This window comes from Alternaria triticimaculans (assembly GCF_023758025.1).
Source record: "Alternaria triticimaculans strain BMP 0046 chromosome Unknown scaffold_2, whole genome shotgun sequence".
Classification (NCBI taxonomy): domain Eukaryota; kingdom Fungi; phylum Ascomycota; class Dothideomycetes; order Pleosporales; family Pleosporaceae; genus Alternaria; species Alternaria triticimaculans.
Genome location: NW_026055959.1, coordinates 2,530,459 through 2,546,342, shown reverse-complemented (window position 1 = coordinate 2,546,342; position 15,884 = coordinate 2,530,459). Strand labels below are relative to the sequence as shown.

The 15,884-nt window shown below is 51.3% G+C and overlaps 4 protein-coding genes across 4 annotated transcripts; 3 read left to right on the top strand and 1 right to left on the bottom strand.

Annotated features, from left to right (window-relative positions):
* Positions 1-96: 96 nt before the first annotated feature.
* Positions 97-3,591, top strand: J4E78_002516 (uncharacterized protein; the record flags this gene model as incomplete). The annotated part of the gene is made up of 3 exons (XM_049363162.1): positions 97-2,358; positions 2,411-3,099; positions 3,147-3,591. 3 exons carry the CDS (start codon positions 97-99, stop codon positions 3,589-3,591), a joined length of 3,396 nt encoding a protein of 1,131 aa, XP_049225754.1.
* Positions 3,592-5,167: 1,576 nt separating this feature from the next.
* Positions 5,168-7,208, top strand: J4E78_002515 (uncharacterized protein; the record flags this gene model as incomplete). The annotated part of the gene is made up of 6 exons (XM_049363161.1): positions 5,168-5,401; positions 5,452-5,652; positions 5,698-5,841; positions 5,892-5,997; positions 6,157-6,254; positions 6,303-7,208. 6 exons carry the CDS (start codon positions 5,168-5,170, stop codon positions 7,206-7,208), a joined length of 1,689 nt encoding a protein of 562 aa, XP_049225753.1.
* Positions 7,209-9,343: 2,135 nt separating this feature from the next.
* On the top strand, positions 9,344-11,030 carry DHH1 (DExD/H-box ATP-dependent RNA helicase dhh1; the record flags this gene model as incomplete). Its single annotated transcript, XM_049363160.1, has 4 exons — positions 9,344-9,387; positions 9,437-9,515; positions 9,571-10,167; positions 10,218-11,030. 4 exons carry the CDS (start codon positions 9,344-9,346, stop codon positions 11,028-11,030), a joined length of 1,533 nt encoding a protein of 510 aa, XP_049225752.1.
* Positions 11,031-13,533: 2,503 nt separating this feature from the next.
* On the bottom strand, positions 13,534-15,560 carry J4E78_002513 (uncharacterized protein; the record flags this gene model as incomplete). Its single annotated transcript, XM_049363159.1, has 2 exons — positions 13,534-14,112; positions 14,184-15,560. The coding sequence occupies 2 exons, from the start codon at positions 15,558-15,560 to the stop codon at positions 13,534-13,536; spliced, it is 1,956 nt and encodes a 651-aa protein (XP_049225751.1).
* Between the last annotated feature and the right edge of the window lie 324 nt (positions 15,561-15,884).

Sequence of the window (15,884 nt, the reverse complement as noted above, 5' to 3'; positions counted from 1 at the left end):
GCGTTGCGACACCTGGACCAGTTGGGACGTCGCCCTCTGGTTGCGCCTTCCCCGTAGGTCGCGAACCGCCAAGACCCCCCACAGCCGACGACGACGATGTCCTTCAGCGCTTCCCCATATCCTCCATCGTCGCGAGAACGCCCAAGCCATGCCCGCTACCTGCACCAACCGCCCAACGCGACTCGATTACGCACCCCCAATGCGACGCTGAATGATGAGGCGGCCATGTCAAACGCCTCCAACGCGATCAACATGGGGGACGGAGACATGGTGGGAGAGGAAGACCCCCGCGCGGCGCGATGGCGCGAACAGTTTCTACGCACAGAAGCGCGTCTCTCTGCAGTGATCGGTGGCACGTACGAGGGTGATGCTGTTGATGCCCTGGACAACGAGCCGCGCCCGTCATCCGGGGATGCGGCGGCGCATGACGCGCGACCGGCCGTCACCCCGAAGAAGTTGACCCGCACAATCGACGAAGACGACTATGGCGACGATGAAGACGACGAAGACGAAGACGATACCCGCACCTCGCCGCTACACTCAAAAGGCGCTGCCAATGGCGTTGCTGCTGCCGCTCCCAGCACGCCAAGCCTCCTCCGCGTTCCTTCCATATCGAACAAGTCAGGTCACGACCGGACCGGGACACCTTCGTCGGACCATACAAAGACATCAGACGATGTGCGCAAGAAGCTACAACAGGATAAGATTGCGACCGAGGATGCGGCCAGGCGGAGCTTCCAGACAATGTTCTACTCGTTGGAAAGTGATCGTGACGCCATGCTAGAGCAGCAGAAGCTTGACGAACTCGACCGTCAAGTAGAGATAGAAACGTCCGGAACGCCTGCGAATGCACCCCCCAACAGCGTCGTCGTCGCCCCCCAGCAAGGCACTCTCAGCACCACTAACCTTGGCGCCTCCAGTCTCACACTCAAGCACCTCATCTCCCGTATCGACGCACAAAGAGACAAAGTCCACGCGACTGATGCGCAGCTCCGAAGCCTTATTAGCGAAGTCCGTAAGAACAGGAGTAAATGGGCAAACGAAGAACGTGTTGGACAGGAGGAACTATACGAGAGTACAGAGAAGGTTCTCATGGAACTCAAGGCCAACGAGCATGCTCACCCCTTCCTTCAACGCGTCAACAAACGAGAGGCACCGGACTACTACAACGTGATCAAGCAGCCCATGGATATTGGCACGATGATGAAGAAGCTCAAGCAACTCCAATACAAGTCCAAGAAGGAATTCGTCGACGATCTTATGCTCATATGGTCAAACTGCTTAAAGTACAACGCGGACCCAAGTCACTTTCTCCGGAAAAAGGCACTACACATGAAGAAGGAAACCGAGAAGCTCGTACCCCTTATCCCGGACATCACTGTTCGCGATCGTGCAGAAGTCGAGGCAGAGGAACGGAGAATGCGTCATGGCGATGCAGATGCCGACGGCGCCGACGATAGTGAAGACGAAGAACCTATCATGGCTTCACGAGGACGAAAGGCACCAAGCAAGGGAGGCAAAGGCTCAAGTACAGCAAGAAAGGCCCCTCCAGCAGGTCTGGAGGACACACCGGGACCTGAAACAAAACCATCAGCTCCATCTCTCAATAACGCAGTGTCCAATCTTAAGAACGAGTTTCTTCGAGCAGACTCCGAAATGGAAGGCAGCGTCAACGGCTTTTCGACACCTCCCCCACCCGGTACATTGACACCGTTGGGAGCGAACAGCATTTCGCGAAACGGCGTGAATGGTAGCCAAGCCGACGTTTCGGAGGCTGACGGCACTGGTATCTCGGTCAGTGATGTTCTGGAAGAGGATGCTGATTTGGATGATCTGGAATACAAAACATGGAAACAAGTGACGAAAAGAGATCGAGCAATCATTGCGTCAGAAAGGCATAGACTGTTCCGTGACGACCACCTACAGCCAGATGAACCTGCTATTCTACGCACAAAAGCTGGCATGAGAAGATGGCTACGACACCGAAAGCAAGCTATCGAGGAAGAAACTGCAAGCGGGGCCGTCTCCGCTCCGGACGGAAAAGACGGCGTTCAGGCCACTGCTGGTGAGTCACTCGCCGAGGGTATCGAAGGGGAAGAGGAGCGCCAGATTCCGGATTACTACGACCCTGTGTGCGCCATTCCCGACCTTTCTGAACGCCTGCAATGGGTTGAAGACGCCGAGGGCTATGTCATTCCTCAGGCTGAGGAGTACATGCGTATTCTGCCAAAGGGGCAGTTCGTATCGCCAGACAGTGCTTTGGTTCACAAGTTCGATGACAACAACCACATACTGCAAGAAACCAGGAAGATATGCGCAAAGATCGGCATCGTCAAACAGATGCAGATCCAATCGCAGGTAAGTTTGTATCCGAAATTCGAAGGAATATACCGACCGCTAATTCGTATAGCTATACCAAAACCAGTTTCAACGATATGAACCGCAACCTTTCCACGAGGCAGACATCGAGCCAACAGTCACATCCGAGGATGGGCCGATCATGGCCCCCTATGTCTGTCGCGCCGCCTTACAACGCAGCGTTGGCAAAGTCTTTTATCATGCTGGTTTCGAAGAGTTCCAGCCATCAGCTCTTGATGCCGTTACTGACATTGCGGCGAAATTCTTCCAGAATCTTGTTGCAAGTCTCGGGGTATATCGCGAAACACCGAAGATGAAGTCAGATGTCCCCATCACTCTTCCCAACGGACAGGCTACAAGTTGGACACCACGCTTTACTCAAGAAGAAGCTGTCCTTCACTCTTTGCACGCCAATGGTGTCGATCTTGAGTCTCTCGAGACTTATGTCAAGGACGATGTTGAGAGGCTTGGTACCAAGCTCGGTGGCATGCATGATAGGATGCGATCATACTACGCTGAACTCCTGCGACCAGCTATGGATAACGCCGGTGCTGACGGGGCCGGTGCCTTCAACGACGGTAGCGAGCAATTCGTGGGTGGAGACTTCGCAGAAGACATTGGCGAAGACTTCTTCGGTTTCAAAGAGCTCGGTCTTGACATCGAGTTCGGACTTACTTCCAGCGTCCCGTTGCATCTACTACAGAACAGGGTGCACAATGCATATGCCAGGCAGGACAACAGGTATGTTTCGCGACATGCTTTGATGAGGTTCTTACTAATATTCACAGCAATATTACTACTACTGGTGTCATTATGCCTGAGCCACCGAAGTTCGAGCCTGTCACCGTTCAGACCGCTGAGAACCAGATTGGTCTTCTCCAAAGTTGGCTCTTGGGTAAACTCCATGACAACAACAGCCAGCCGCTTGTCGAGGATGATGATCTTCCTCCGAAGCAGCGATTCCCTAAGCCACGCTTGCCACCTACAGGCAAGATCTCCAGTCCTCGGAAACGCCCTCTCAGAGAGCAGCAACAAATGGCTCGTAAAAAGCGTAAGCTGGACGAGGAGAAGGATGACAATGGCAACGATCAGGGTGGCTTCATGAAGGGCATTGGTAAACCCATCGGTAAGCTGAAGCTTGAACCGGTGCAAAGAGAGAATCATAGCGTTCAAGAGCCAGAGAAAGAGGATGGTAGCGCGCATGGCATGCCGAGCCCACCCGAATCTTTCTAGGAGCACTGCTTTGGAGGGTTGAACCGACGGATCCTCTGCCGCTATGATCTCCAGTAATTTCGACTTTCCGGCACTCATTCTGGGTTTTGAGAAGCAGTCGTTCGCATTCATTGTTTCATCTATCGACATATCTCTATCCTGTCCGCTTTTTCGACGACTGCTTTCGGCCAACTCTGCGCCATTGGTATTCATTTCCGCAGATCGGACAAGTCCTTATGGCGTTTGTAATTTTTCCTTTACCTTGCTCATCATATCCCGGTGGGCGCAAATTTGTCTTATTACACGGGGAAGGCGGTAGGGCTCGTCCTTGTATACCCATCCTGCATTATGCGCAGTGGCCTTTTATGCATTTTTCCTGCTCGCGCGTTTGCGACGCCAGTTTGGTCTCATGATGGACTAGCTTTAGGCTTCGTTTTTTGCTCTTTGTATATACCAGGCCGACGAGATTGGGGATGGCACCACGGCATTCATGAGGCTTAAGATATTTCAATGCTACTCTTGTGGCATGATCACGTTATCTGTTTGGTGTGTGACTTGGATGACTTGTCGCTGACGAGGTGATGCAGTAGACGTAGTGTATAAATGCAATAACTAATACGATATGCAACGACGCAGCTCAAATCGCATTCAATCGCTATCGTACCCGCTGTAGTGTGTGATCGCCCACATGCTGATATCGTACTACAGAATGGGACTGCGCAGACAATATAGGCGGCTGTCACATCATAAATGAGAAAAATCAAATGCATACGGGGAGCGAGCCAGCGGGTCTCGAAGCATGCGCTTGAACATGACTTCCTTTTACCACTGCTGTACCTATCGCGGAACTCGGCCGCAGTGTGACCCCCAAGCTTACAGCAGTAAGTACATAGTTCCTCCGAGATTTCATAGCAGGTACTCAGATTATGATAAAAGTTCCGGTAGCGACGCTTACCTTCTTAAAACAAGTAGCAAGACAGGTCACAACATCAGTAATCTCGTTAGAGCACTCCCAAGGAGCACGCAAGTGCTAAAAATGGTGTAGGTGAACGTGAAAGGTCGTATGCGCCAATGATGCGCAGCCAAGCCTCCAATTTTCACGATGAATGCTGAGAAGGGAAACTGGTGTTGGTGATACGCCTCGATTCCATCAGTGGTCGAGCTCAAATTTGAGGTCCGCGCGCTAATAACAAGCCCATCCCACTGTCCACACCTCCCTCCACTTTGAGCGACATCAGCATCATAATTCGAGCCAGACTTCAATAACAGTCAGTTGCTTATCTTCGGTAAGTAGTTGTCGCGGGCCGCTTTATCGCCTGGCGACTTTGAGAATTCTAAGCTAAGGTGGCACCAGTTGACCAGACGTGGATCATCTCGGACTTGGATCTCTTCTGTAACTTAACTTCCTCACAACAACCATCAACCTCGCGCGCATCTTCCCGCGCCACTTCATTCCATACTTCTAGTCAACCCAATCTTTTATTGCGCATTTTTGCGTCCGCATCTTCAACCCGCGTCAATTTCTGCAACCTGTTCTTGCGCTTGTCACGGCCGCCGCTCAACCTTGGCTGCCATTGTGTCTTTTTCTCGGTTCACCATGGCTCCCAACGGCCACGCGGCATCTGGAAGGAAGAGTACCCACAAGTCTAGCGACAGCTCTCCCGTTTTCTGGGAAGACAAGCATGGTCACCGGGAGTTCATGGATTGGAAAGAAGCAAATCAGAACGGTCCTTCCCCATCATACGAGGAATGGGTCGAGTCTCAAAAAATGACTGGTGGTCTCTCGCTATACTACACAGCGCTGAGCATGTTTGAGGAGTCTGATTCAACTGTAGGTCATTGTCATAATGAGCTAATTATACCGTATGCTAAAAGTTCCAGGACGAAGAGGCCCCACCTGTCAAGGCCAAACCTCAAGCCACCAAGGCTCGTGGCCAGGTTGGTCGGCCAAAGAAGAATGCGACTGCCAACGGTAATGGAGCGTCACGGGCGGCTGAGTCTGCGACACCGTCGGCCGTGGCCAACTCCGAAGACCAGAGTCCCTCCGGCAAGAAGAAGCGCAAAGCGCGGAAGAAGCCACTCGTGAGTACTCTTCGCATACCTTCGTCTAGTTACTGACAAGCATAGTCTGATGAGGTCATCGCCTCGGCGAGCGACGAAGGTGAAGCCAGTAAGGATTTGGGGGCAGAGACCGCGACGCCAACAGTACCAGCCATCGCCGTTAATGGCCAGCGCAAGTCTTCTGCTCGAAAGGCCAGGAAGAAGCCTATTGTGAGTTTCATCGTTTATTCGCTACCCAGCATGCACTAACCTGCCCATAGTCAGAAGAAACCATCTCGCCCGAAGATGAGCTAGAGGACCCGATGGAGACTACAATCGATGAGGTTGCCGCATCTGCAATCGTGTCTCCTCTTCCTGTTCGATCTGGTATGTGAATTTTGGACCCATTTTGAATGTTAATTACCCCACCTGTGTAGTTTTTTCATGTTCACCAAATACTGGCCGTGCCGAACCTCTTTGTGCTTTGACATTTCACGCGAAACATTGCTTGCTAGTCTGTTGTGTTCTTGCTAAAACATGTCACAGCTCCGAAATCGTCGACCGCAGCAACAGCGTCAGAGACACCGAAGAAGAGCCACATCCTCAAATTGAGCACCAGAAAGACACCGAAGACGAAGACTGCCGTAAGTATTCGTCTTTAGGTTCACGGTTAATTTGCTAACCTGTTCAAGTCTGAAGATTCTGCTATTGAAGGCGGAGCCGCCGAGGCAGGTGCTCACACCGAAGTCACGCCCACCAATGTCGCAGAGGCAATCGAGTTGAATGCCACATTCAACAGAACCGTCACACCCAGCGCTAGTAGTAAGATGGCTCAAGATGTTGACTCTGCTGCGGCTTCTCCAGATCCGACCACCGCGTCAGCAGGCTCCACTCGACGCGGACTACGGACACGAAAGCCAGCACAGCAGAGGCCATACTACCACGACTCGCAGCTGTTTGAGGATGTAGAGCCCACAAACGGGGACGCCCAGGAATCGAATAACACATCACCGACTGCAGAGGGCAGGAGAGCGTCGGTGGCGTCGATCAGTAGGAATATAGATGACGCCCTTCTGGCTTCGCTAGATGAAGAAGCCATGGCTTTGCTTCAAGAAGAAACGGAGCCGGAGCCTGCAAAGCCCAAGCACTTCAAGGGCAAAGGTCGGGCGTGGAAGAAAGAAGGTTCTGATGAGGACGAGGAGTTCTCTTTGGCTGCCAAGAAGAAGGCTGCTAAAGCAGCGAAGTTGAAGGCCAAAGGGCAAATCCCCAAGAAGCGGGGTAGACCCAGGAAGAGTGGTCGGTCTGAAGAGCTCATTGACGAGGAGGAAGAGGACAAAGAAGCGGTCAAGCGGAAGCGTCCACCACCGCGCAAGAGCGCGCTGTCTGAGGAAGTCATCATCGAAAGCTCCGAAGGCGAGGAAGTGAAAGAGATGGAGGTTGAGGAGTCTACAACACCCAAGTACACTCCAAACAAGTCCTACACCCCACAGGGCTTGCCGAAGTTCATGTCCAAGGACGACATTGGCACCAACGGCGACGCAGAGCTCGGCACTGATGACGAGCCGGAAGTCGCCAGTCCTTCCAAGAAAACCGCTTGAGGTAGATTTGAGGAGTTCAGTAAGCTACAACATCCTGATCAGCGGGTTCTCAGAAGCAAGCTAATGCGTTGATAGCAGACAGGCTTTACGATTGAGAGTCGACTTGGTTCCCACATTCCATTTGTCTCTTCCCTGTGTAGCATATTAAGATGGGGTGTATCACGGTGTTTGGGTAGAGCTATGGGACTATCAGAATTGCATATGTGATAGGGAGAGAGGGATGATAGCTGAGCCTGTGTAATACCCGCCTAAAGCGGGTAATAGATCGTGGTATTCACAGGTTACATACATATTATGTAGTCTGATAATCGTATCACAAGATCCGGAAGCGTACTCTGCACTATCCACTTGCCAACCAACAGACATTACAATAGCTTAGCAGCACACAGAACCTGATCAGGAAGTCCTTTACGTTTACAGAACATGTTGAGAACACCCCGGCTGTACTATTCCCCTCAGAACCTAAGACGATGCAACCTGGTGAAGTAGTACACGAGCCCAAACGCCAACCCTCCTAGATGCCCGGCATGACTTATTCGCGAGTTCGAGTCGTTGAGATAAAATCCATCGTAGACGGCATAAGCGGCAGTCATAGCCCAAAGTGGCATCGGTACGATGCCATAGATCAGCACTCTCGCGTGCGGGTTCATGCACGCTGCCACAGCGCCGATGCCCATGACGGCTCCGGAGAATCCAAGAGTCCTTGAATAGTCTCTGGCGTTAGGGCCTTCAGAACGCAACTTGTAATACCGATTGAACAAAGCGCCCACTCCTCCCGCAATCCCAGAGCCCAGAGCGATAGTCAGGTATCGCATTGGCGTTATCACAGGCGCTGCCGCTAAGAAAGAGCCCAAGAAATAAACGCTGACCATGTTCGACAATATGTGGAAGAGATCCACGTGCGTGAACGCCGCAGTGAGCAGCGACGTGTAGTTTCCGTTTCGAAATTTGTCGAGGTTCAATGTCATCGTGTCCATGAACTTTTGGTATGGCATCTGGAAGCCCTGTATAGCTTGGCTCTTAAGAAAAGCCGCGTACCCGAAGATGGCAATATTGGTACCCATGAGTCCATACAGGACAAGCTTGTTGGACTTTACTTGAGCGCTGTAGGCGTCGTATGCGCGGGAGGAGAAGAGGCGTGATCGTGGTAGATTGAGGTGTCGGGGCGTATGGGAAGGAGAGAAGAAGTGGGAGGTCATTTTTCTGGTAGTCTGGGGTGTCCTGAGCGTACGAAGGGCCCTGGAGAGGCCGAGCAAAGACGACATGGTGAGTTATGGGCTTTGAGTACGCTTTTCGGCGGCTGTTTATGCAACTGTCGAAAGACAAAACCGACACGTATGACTGATGTGGAGAGATTCAGTTATCGAATCAATAGTGTGGCCGATATGTTTCTGGCTGGAATATGCTACATTCGTCGTCAATACTCATGTTGTCATGCAGCATTACACATGAAACGTACAGCTATAGAGCGGACCTGGCGCGTGGTATCAAGTCCGAAAGCGGCAAACAGAGAAGGTGCAATGAGAATACGCCGCTATCATTGCACAGAAATCCTCAAGTTGGATAGTCAAGGATTGGATGTCGCAGACGGGGACTGAGATAGTCGCCCTGGCACCGACGTCAGAAGGGCCAATGACAAGCACGCACGGACCCTTGCCCTCCACCAGCTTCAAGTTCCTTCTGCATAAAGCGGCCCGCCCAGCTACCACAACACCACACAGACCGACCTCACTGCACAAAATTACACCATCTTCTCTGCGCTTACCCTCTCGAGGCATCTACTAACTCCTACTGTCCTCAGTAACCCCCGCGCGAACCCCCACTCGCAGACGACTCCACAAGGCGAAACCACGACATTGCGACTCTTTCGAGCCTCAATCAGCCTCTTCACAACGCACACCACCACGAGAAGCCGACACCCGAGTTGCTGCTAAACAGTCAGCACTCCCATCCCGCGCTTACCTGACCCCACTTTCTTCGGCATACACTACACGAGCCTCCACACCCAAACCCCTCACTTGCATCTGCTCTGCTCTGCCGCAAGCGTTGCACACACACCAATCGCGCCTCTATCCACACCACTAGACCTTGACGTTCCGACCAACAACCCCACCTTCGGTGGACCCACATACACAATGACTTCAGAAATCACCAACCAACTAGCGGCAACGCAGCTAAGGTGAGTCCATGTCCAACGAAGCAAGAACTACGCGCTGACATATTCCCAGCGATGCTACACCATCAGGAGAGGCAAACTGGAAAGCCGGTTTGAATGCGCCAGCGAAGGATGCGCGACCGCAGACAGAGGTAGGCTATGGACTTGGGCATCATATATATTGGACGTGAGCTAATGCTAGGGTAGGATGTTACAGCGACCAAGGGCCTCGAGTTTGAAGACTTCTTCATCAAGCGCGAGCTCATGATGGGCATTTTCGAGGCTGGATTCGAGAAGCCGTCACCAATTCAAGAAGAGACGATCCCAGTAGCCCTCACCGGCCGAGACATCCTCGCGCGAGCGAAGAACGGTACCGGAAAGACTGCCGCCTTTGTTATCCCTACCCTCGAGCGCATAAACCCGAAGAGCCCCAAGACGCAAGCTCTGATCCTCGTTCCCACCCGAGAACTCGCACTACAAACATCCCAGGTGTGCAAGCAATTGGGACAGCACCTCGGTGTAAACGTCATGGTCTCGACTGGTGGTACAGGATTGAAGGACGATATTATACGGTTGAGCGACCCCGTTCACATCATCGTTGGAACACCTGGTAGGATCCTGGATCTGGCTGGAAAGGGCGTAGCAGATCTGTCCGCCTGTCAAACATTTGTCATGGACGAGGCTGACAAGCTCTTGTCACCTGAGTTTACCCCCGTTGTAGAGCAGCTTCTTGGCTTCCATCCCAAGGACAGGCAAGTCATGCTGTTCAGCGCTACCTTTCCTATCGTAGTCAAGAGCTTCAAGGTACGTTTGACCAGCGTCTCTACGACGACAAGCTTGCTAATGCGGTACAGGACAAACACATGAACTCTCCGTACGAAATCAACCTGATGGACGAGCTGACCCTTCGCGGTATCACACAATACTACGCCTTCGTTGAGGAGAAGCAGAAGGTCCACTGTTTGAACACCCTCTTCAACAAGCTGCAGATTAATCAGTCCATCATCTTCTGCAACTCCACAAACCGTGTAGAGCTTCTTGCGAAGAAGATCACCGAACTCGGATACTCCTGCTTCTACTCGCATGCGCGCATGCTCCAGCACAACCGTAACCGCGTCTTCCACGACTTCCGCAATGGTGTATGCCGAAACCTTGTCTGTTCAGATTTGCTCACCCGCGGTATCGATATTCAGGCTGTCAACGTCGTCATCAACTTTGATTTCCCGAAGAACGCCGAGACATATCTGCATAGGATCGGTCGATCTGGTCGTTTCGGACATCTGGGTCTAGCTATTAACCTGATCAACTGGGAAGATCGCTTCAATCTTTACAGGATCGAACAGGAGCTTGGTACCGAAATCCAGCCCATCCCGCAAGTCATCGAGAAGAACCTATACGTTTACGAATCCCCCGAATCAATCCCTCGCCCTATGTCCAGCGCCCAACGTGTTCCTGGTCAAGGTCAAGGTCAGCAACAAGAACAAGATGGTGCTGCGCGCGGTAACCCCAACGCGCGAGGCGGCTTCCGTGGCGGTCGTGGTGGCGGCGGCCAGTTCCAGGGACAGCGCCGAGGTCCTCCACAAAACCAACAGAACCGTCAGCCAAACGGTCAGAACCCTCAGCGAAATCCTAGGCCACAGCCTACAGGTCCACCTCCTGCCTCGTAGAAAAGTCTGGTGGTCCCGATCTCTGCAGTGTCTTGAACCTGACGTCTAGATTACGTCTTCATGTCACGACAATTCTCTGTCAAGAGGCTGCGATATCATTTGGTTGCCTTGCATCCATATGTGTTCATTACATTTCTTTCTTTTTTCATGACTATGCGATCAGTCGCGCCGACGACGCGGTACGGAATATCTGGACTTCTGCTATCAGGTTTAACGAATCGAATCATCGGCGCAATACGGTTCTAACGATCTCGACCTTTCTACATGTACTATATACCAAGGTCTACCAGGGTCGCGTCTAGTTTTTGCTTTGCGTCGGTTGGCTGGTTTCGCCGACTTGCGTTGCTGGAGCCTTTTGCCTCTGCAGCAGAGTGCACTGTCTCCAGTTCTGCGCGCTCTCAGTCTTCAGTTCTCACTTCCATCCTCTTTTCAACAGCATTTGGCGGTTAGGTATAGTCTTTTCAAAAGCCCAGTCCTCCTTGTATAGAGGATTGCGATTGGGGACGATCTTCTTCGGTACGACTATACCCTGTTCACGACGCTACTGGATATGTGTAGCTCCATCGAGCTATTCTACGTCTCCATTGACGGCACTTTATCACTTCCATGTCTGGTTCTTGACAGCAATTACTGTCTATGGCCATACAACTACATTCTCACCCTACTCGATGCGATGCTACACCTTGTCGCATGTCATTACGCTATGGGCTCTAGCGGCCCTCCTCCCTCCCCTAGGGTACCGCACCTACTCGGCGCTACGATTTAGCTCCCTTCAAGCCTAGTCATCTTGTGCTTTGTACAGCAAGCCCAAGACCAGATCAGACTGGATCTATACTTCCGATGCAGTCACACGAATACCTTGGGATATGCAACATCTCGTCCATGTTTGCGACGATATGCTGTCGACTCTGCGGGTCTCGTGTGGTGGAAGTATTCCCAACAAGAAGAGATAACAAGACACGTTATCGCAACAAGAAAAGAAGAAAAAGCCTTTGAGGACATGATTGAAGGACTTCTGGATGACGGTCACAATTTGCGATGAGCACGGCATTCTTTGCTCCCTCGTCGCCGCGACTACCATACTGATCACGCGATACTGTTCTGGCATCGTGTTGAAGCTGCGTTAAGATAGCCCCAGATCCTCTCAATGCGAATACACTCTCCTCAAGCCATATTTCCCTGGTGTGTTGTAGCTTGTCTCCTTCAAGATAGCAAGCTTGTTTGTCGTAAAGTGAATCCGAGCTATGTGACACATATTGCTTTCCCATCACCGTTCCCAAAGCCGTCAATGCGTTGGCAAGAACATTGAGGCACGAATTTGCGCCCTACGATCAACATCTGAAGAATGGAGCGACATTCACTGGGTCGATAATTAATTCTCCTAGCTAAAAGACCATCGCTTGTCTATAGACGGCCTGATTCAGTCACTTGAAGATTTGCTGACGGAAACTGGCTAATTGATACATCGATTCTGGTGCTCAAGTTGTTCTGCTCTCGTTCCTGACTCCGTGGTGTCCGTATGCTTTGCGTGATCCGATCCCATACCACTATACGATGTACAGTTGACTACCCTTCTGGTTCATGTTTTGTCCAACGCGACTTCCAAAGTATGTGTTATCTTCCCATCACAGCTGTCTCTTTGCATCTCGACCTATCATCAAGAGAAACATCAGCATCGCCAAGGTGACACTGTATGTACTTGAGCGTACAAAAGCATAGATCAGATCTCCTGGCAGTCTACTTTGCTTTGTAATGTTGTGAAGCTTCAGTTTTTACACCAATGTAGACGGCGAACATCCATTGACTTGTTTATACGCACTTGCCAACCCCACACGTGTCCATATCATGTATTTTACGATACACGAATAGTTTGCTGAACATCAAACGCCGTCTTCTGCTTGTCGTCAGAACGCATATATGGCTGGTTCTTAGACCAACCTAGAACTGTTCTCGATAGACTCCACGATGGTCAGCCACTTTGAACGCTACCACCTACTTTCCCTCATCAAAGACAATGCACGCCTACTCTACGGCCCTGGATATACTTACTACATTACTACCTCCCGCGACAGCACTAACACTGCTCAGGCAAAGCTGTTTGGATATAACGTTAACGGAATTGGTGGACAAGTGCTACGTGTCGGGAATGCTGCGAATAGAGATATGGAACAAGCATTGGTGAATCTTCACGTGCAGTTGATGACACAAGTCTCTGTGATAACTGGTAAGTCAATCAAATGTTGAGTCGTCAGAACACAAGGCTAACATCTTCTTTCTAGCACGCTATCCCGAGGGGACGACGTTCAAGGTTGAGCTCTACGAGCCTCAGCTGAAGAAGCCTCCAAGTGCTGTAGAACAGTAACCGGACACCAAACATAGTTTGGGGACGGAGCAATATTTGGACATTATCAAAGGAAATAGCTTATAGATATTGTCTCGCATTTAGAGTTTGATACCAAGCAAGTAGCTTAGCTAGCTTGTTACTCAAGATAATTTCTGTACTCTAGAAACCCACAGCCACACCAGGCCTTCTCTTCTCGATCCCCAAAACCATATCCACATACTTCCTGTTCAGAGCTTCCTTCTTCCGCGCAGCAAGCAGCGACGCGCTCTTGAGTACGTTCTTGATTTGACGACCGTTGAGCTCCACGCTTGCCAATTCCTCCAAATCCTGATCCTTCCATCCCTCCAAGCCGCCCAAGCTCTTCAAGAAGTTTTGCCAGATGCTCTTGCGAGAGGAAGAAGTGAGATCAGGATAGGCCATGCTGATGTGAATACGGGACTGGAAGGCAGCATCGATGTTGTCAACACGATTGGTGGTCAAGAACAGCATGCCTTCGTAGTACTCCAACACACGCAGGAAGATGGACACGAGCTTGTTTCGCTCTAGGTCGTGCGTACTGCGTGCTTCGAGGAAGACGTCGCATTCATCGAGAAGAAGGACGGCGTTCCATTTGGATATCATCTCGAGGATGTTGGTGAGCTTGCTCTCGACTTGGTCGGGGTCGATACCCAAGTCGCCGGCGGACATCATAAACAAGGGAGCGCGCATGTGCTCGGCTACAGACTCTGCTGTAAGGGTCTGGAAGGTGTCAGTACCTTGGAACCATTGTGTTTCGTTCAAAAAGCGGGGAGATTTGTAGGGCGACTTACCTTGCCAACTCCGGGAGGGCCGCTGAGCAGAGTAATATGGCCACGGCCTTTTCCGCTGATAATGTCGTCGAATTTGCACTGGCTCATGGCTTGCGATTCGGCAAACGCAAGAATGAGCTCCTTCTGGTCTTGAGGGAGAACGAGCGAAGCAAAGGCATTGTCATTGAACTTGATGTCTTCGATGAGATCAAGGTAGAAAAACAGCCACTGCTTCTTCTTGAGCGAGTAGCCCCGGACTCTAGGCAAGCATAGAAGGTGGTGGTCCTCGGTGAGGCGTAGACGTTCTTCCTTGTCTTGCTTGCCAAACACGTACGTCATCTCCGTCGGGTCTTGGATTTCGAGCTTCTCAGCGACGGCTTCAGGACCAGAGGCGCATTCTTTTGCGCTGAGAGGATCGACTCGGTTGATGGAGCGGGGAGAGAAGCGTTGGAAGCTGTCCGAGTCAATAATGATACGGCCGGTGCACATGTACGGTGCCTCATTGCCCTCCCTGTCCCATCCAATCGCGAAGCCATCGTATGCCTTGTAGTGACTGCCAGCAAGTGCTTCAAACTTCTTACCACGGCTGATCAGCGCTTCTCTGACTTTGACTTCATGAGGATGGAATGACAATGGGAAGGCTGTCAAGCCCAGTATGGGAGCAGTGCCATGAAACTCTCGAACTCGAATAGTCTGGGCAGTACGACCGAAAGTGCTGCCGTTCCAGTCGATGGCCTCAAGGTTGATCTGGTAAATCCTACCGCACTGCGTATTGGCGTAGGAGCCTGACTTCAATTTGTAGACCCCATACGCTCCATTGTGAGAGTTGGAGTAGATGAGGGCGCCGGGCTGATACATGATCCAGATGTGATCGAATGTTACGATACCATGGCTGATATAGTCCTCGAATGTCTTGATGACGTCCTTGAGCTCAGAGGAAAGAACTTCGTAGAGTAGCTCAACGTGTTCAGCAGTTGTGGCATCGAGATCTTTTCTGCTTTTGTACTCAAGTAGCTGAGCCCATCGATGAACGAAAGGAGTGAATGGCGCCTCGAACTCCAGGCGTTTCAATTCACAATGGATCGCTGGGTAATCCTTCAGAACTTCAGTAAGAGCAGTCTTGAGCCAAGGCGACTGGATGATGATTGAGTGGATCTTGTATTTCCTGCGGGAGTCGTCTGACTTGAGCAGACGAGTGATGAGAGCGTGTTGGGCCGTCTCTTCATTTTCAGCAGGGTCTGCGACATCCTCAGGTTCCTGCTCAGTCCAGCTCCACTGCTTGTTCTTGTCCCGCGGACCTTGATAGAAGTTCTTGAAGGATGCAAGAGAACCTTCTGGCGCGAATTCCGTAGTGCCATTCGTGTCCTTGACACCGTTGGTGGGAGTTTCGCCGGGCATGATGATGGTCTTAATGAAGAAAGACAAAGCGCGTAGATGAATTGACAAGAAGTATGAGTTATGAGACGGAAAATATTACTTCTGTACTCGACATACCAATAGACATGGTGAGAGGTACCTTTACTTTATACACCAAACCGACTTGCAGGCACCAGCTTTACCTGCAAGAATCATGCTATTCGCCCTTTTCAGGCGTTCCAATTCAACGTGAATACAGCAGCGGTTACAGCCTCGACTGTGCAACACGATGAACGATGGACAATTCTGAGTGGCCATGATAGCGATACTAGGTAACCATGGGGGAGGTGGCGCAAGGCGTACAAT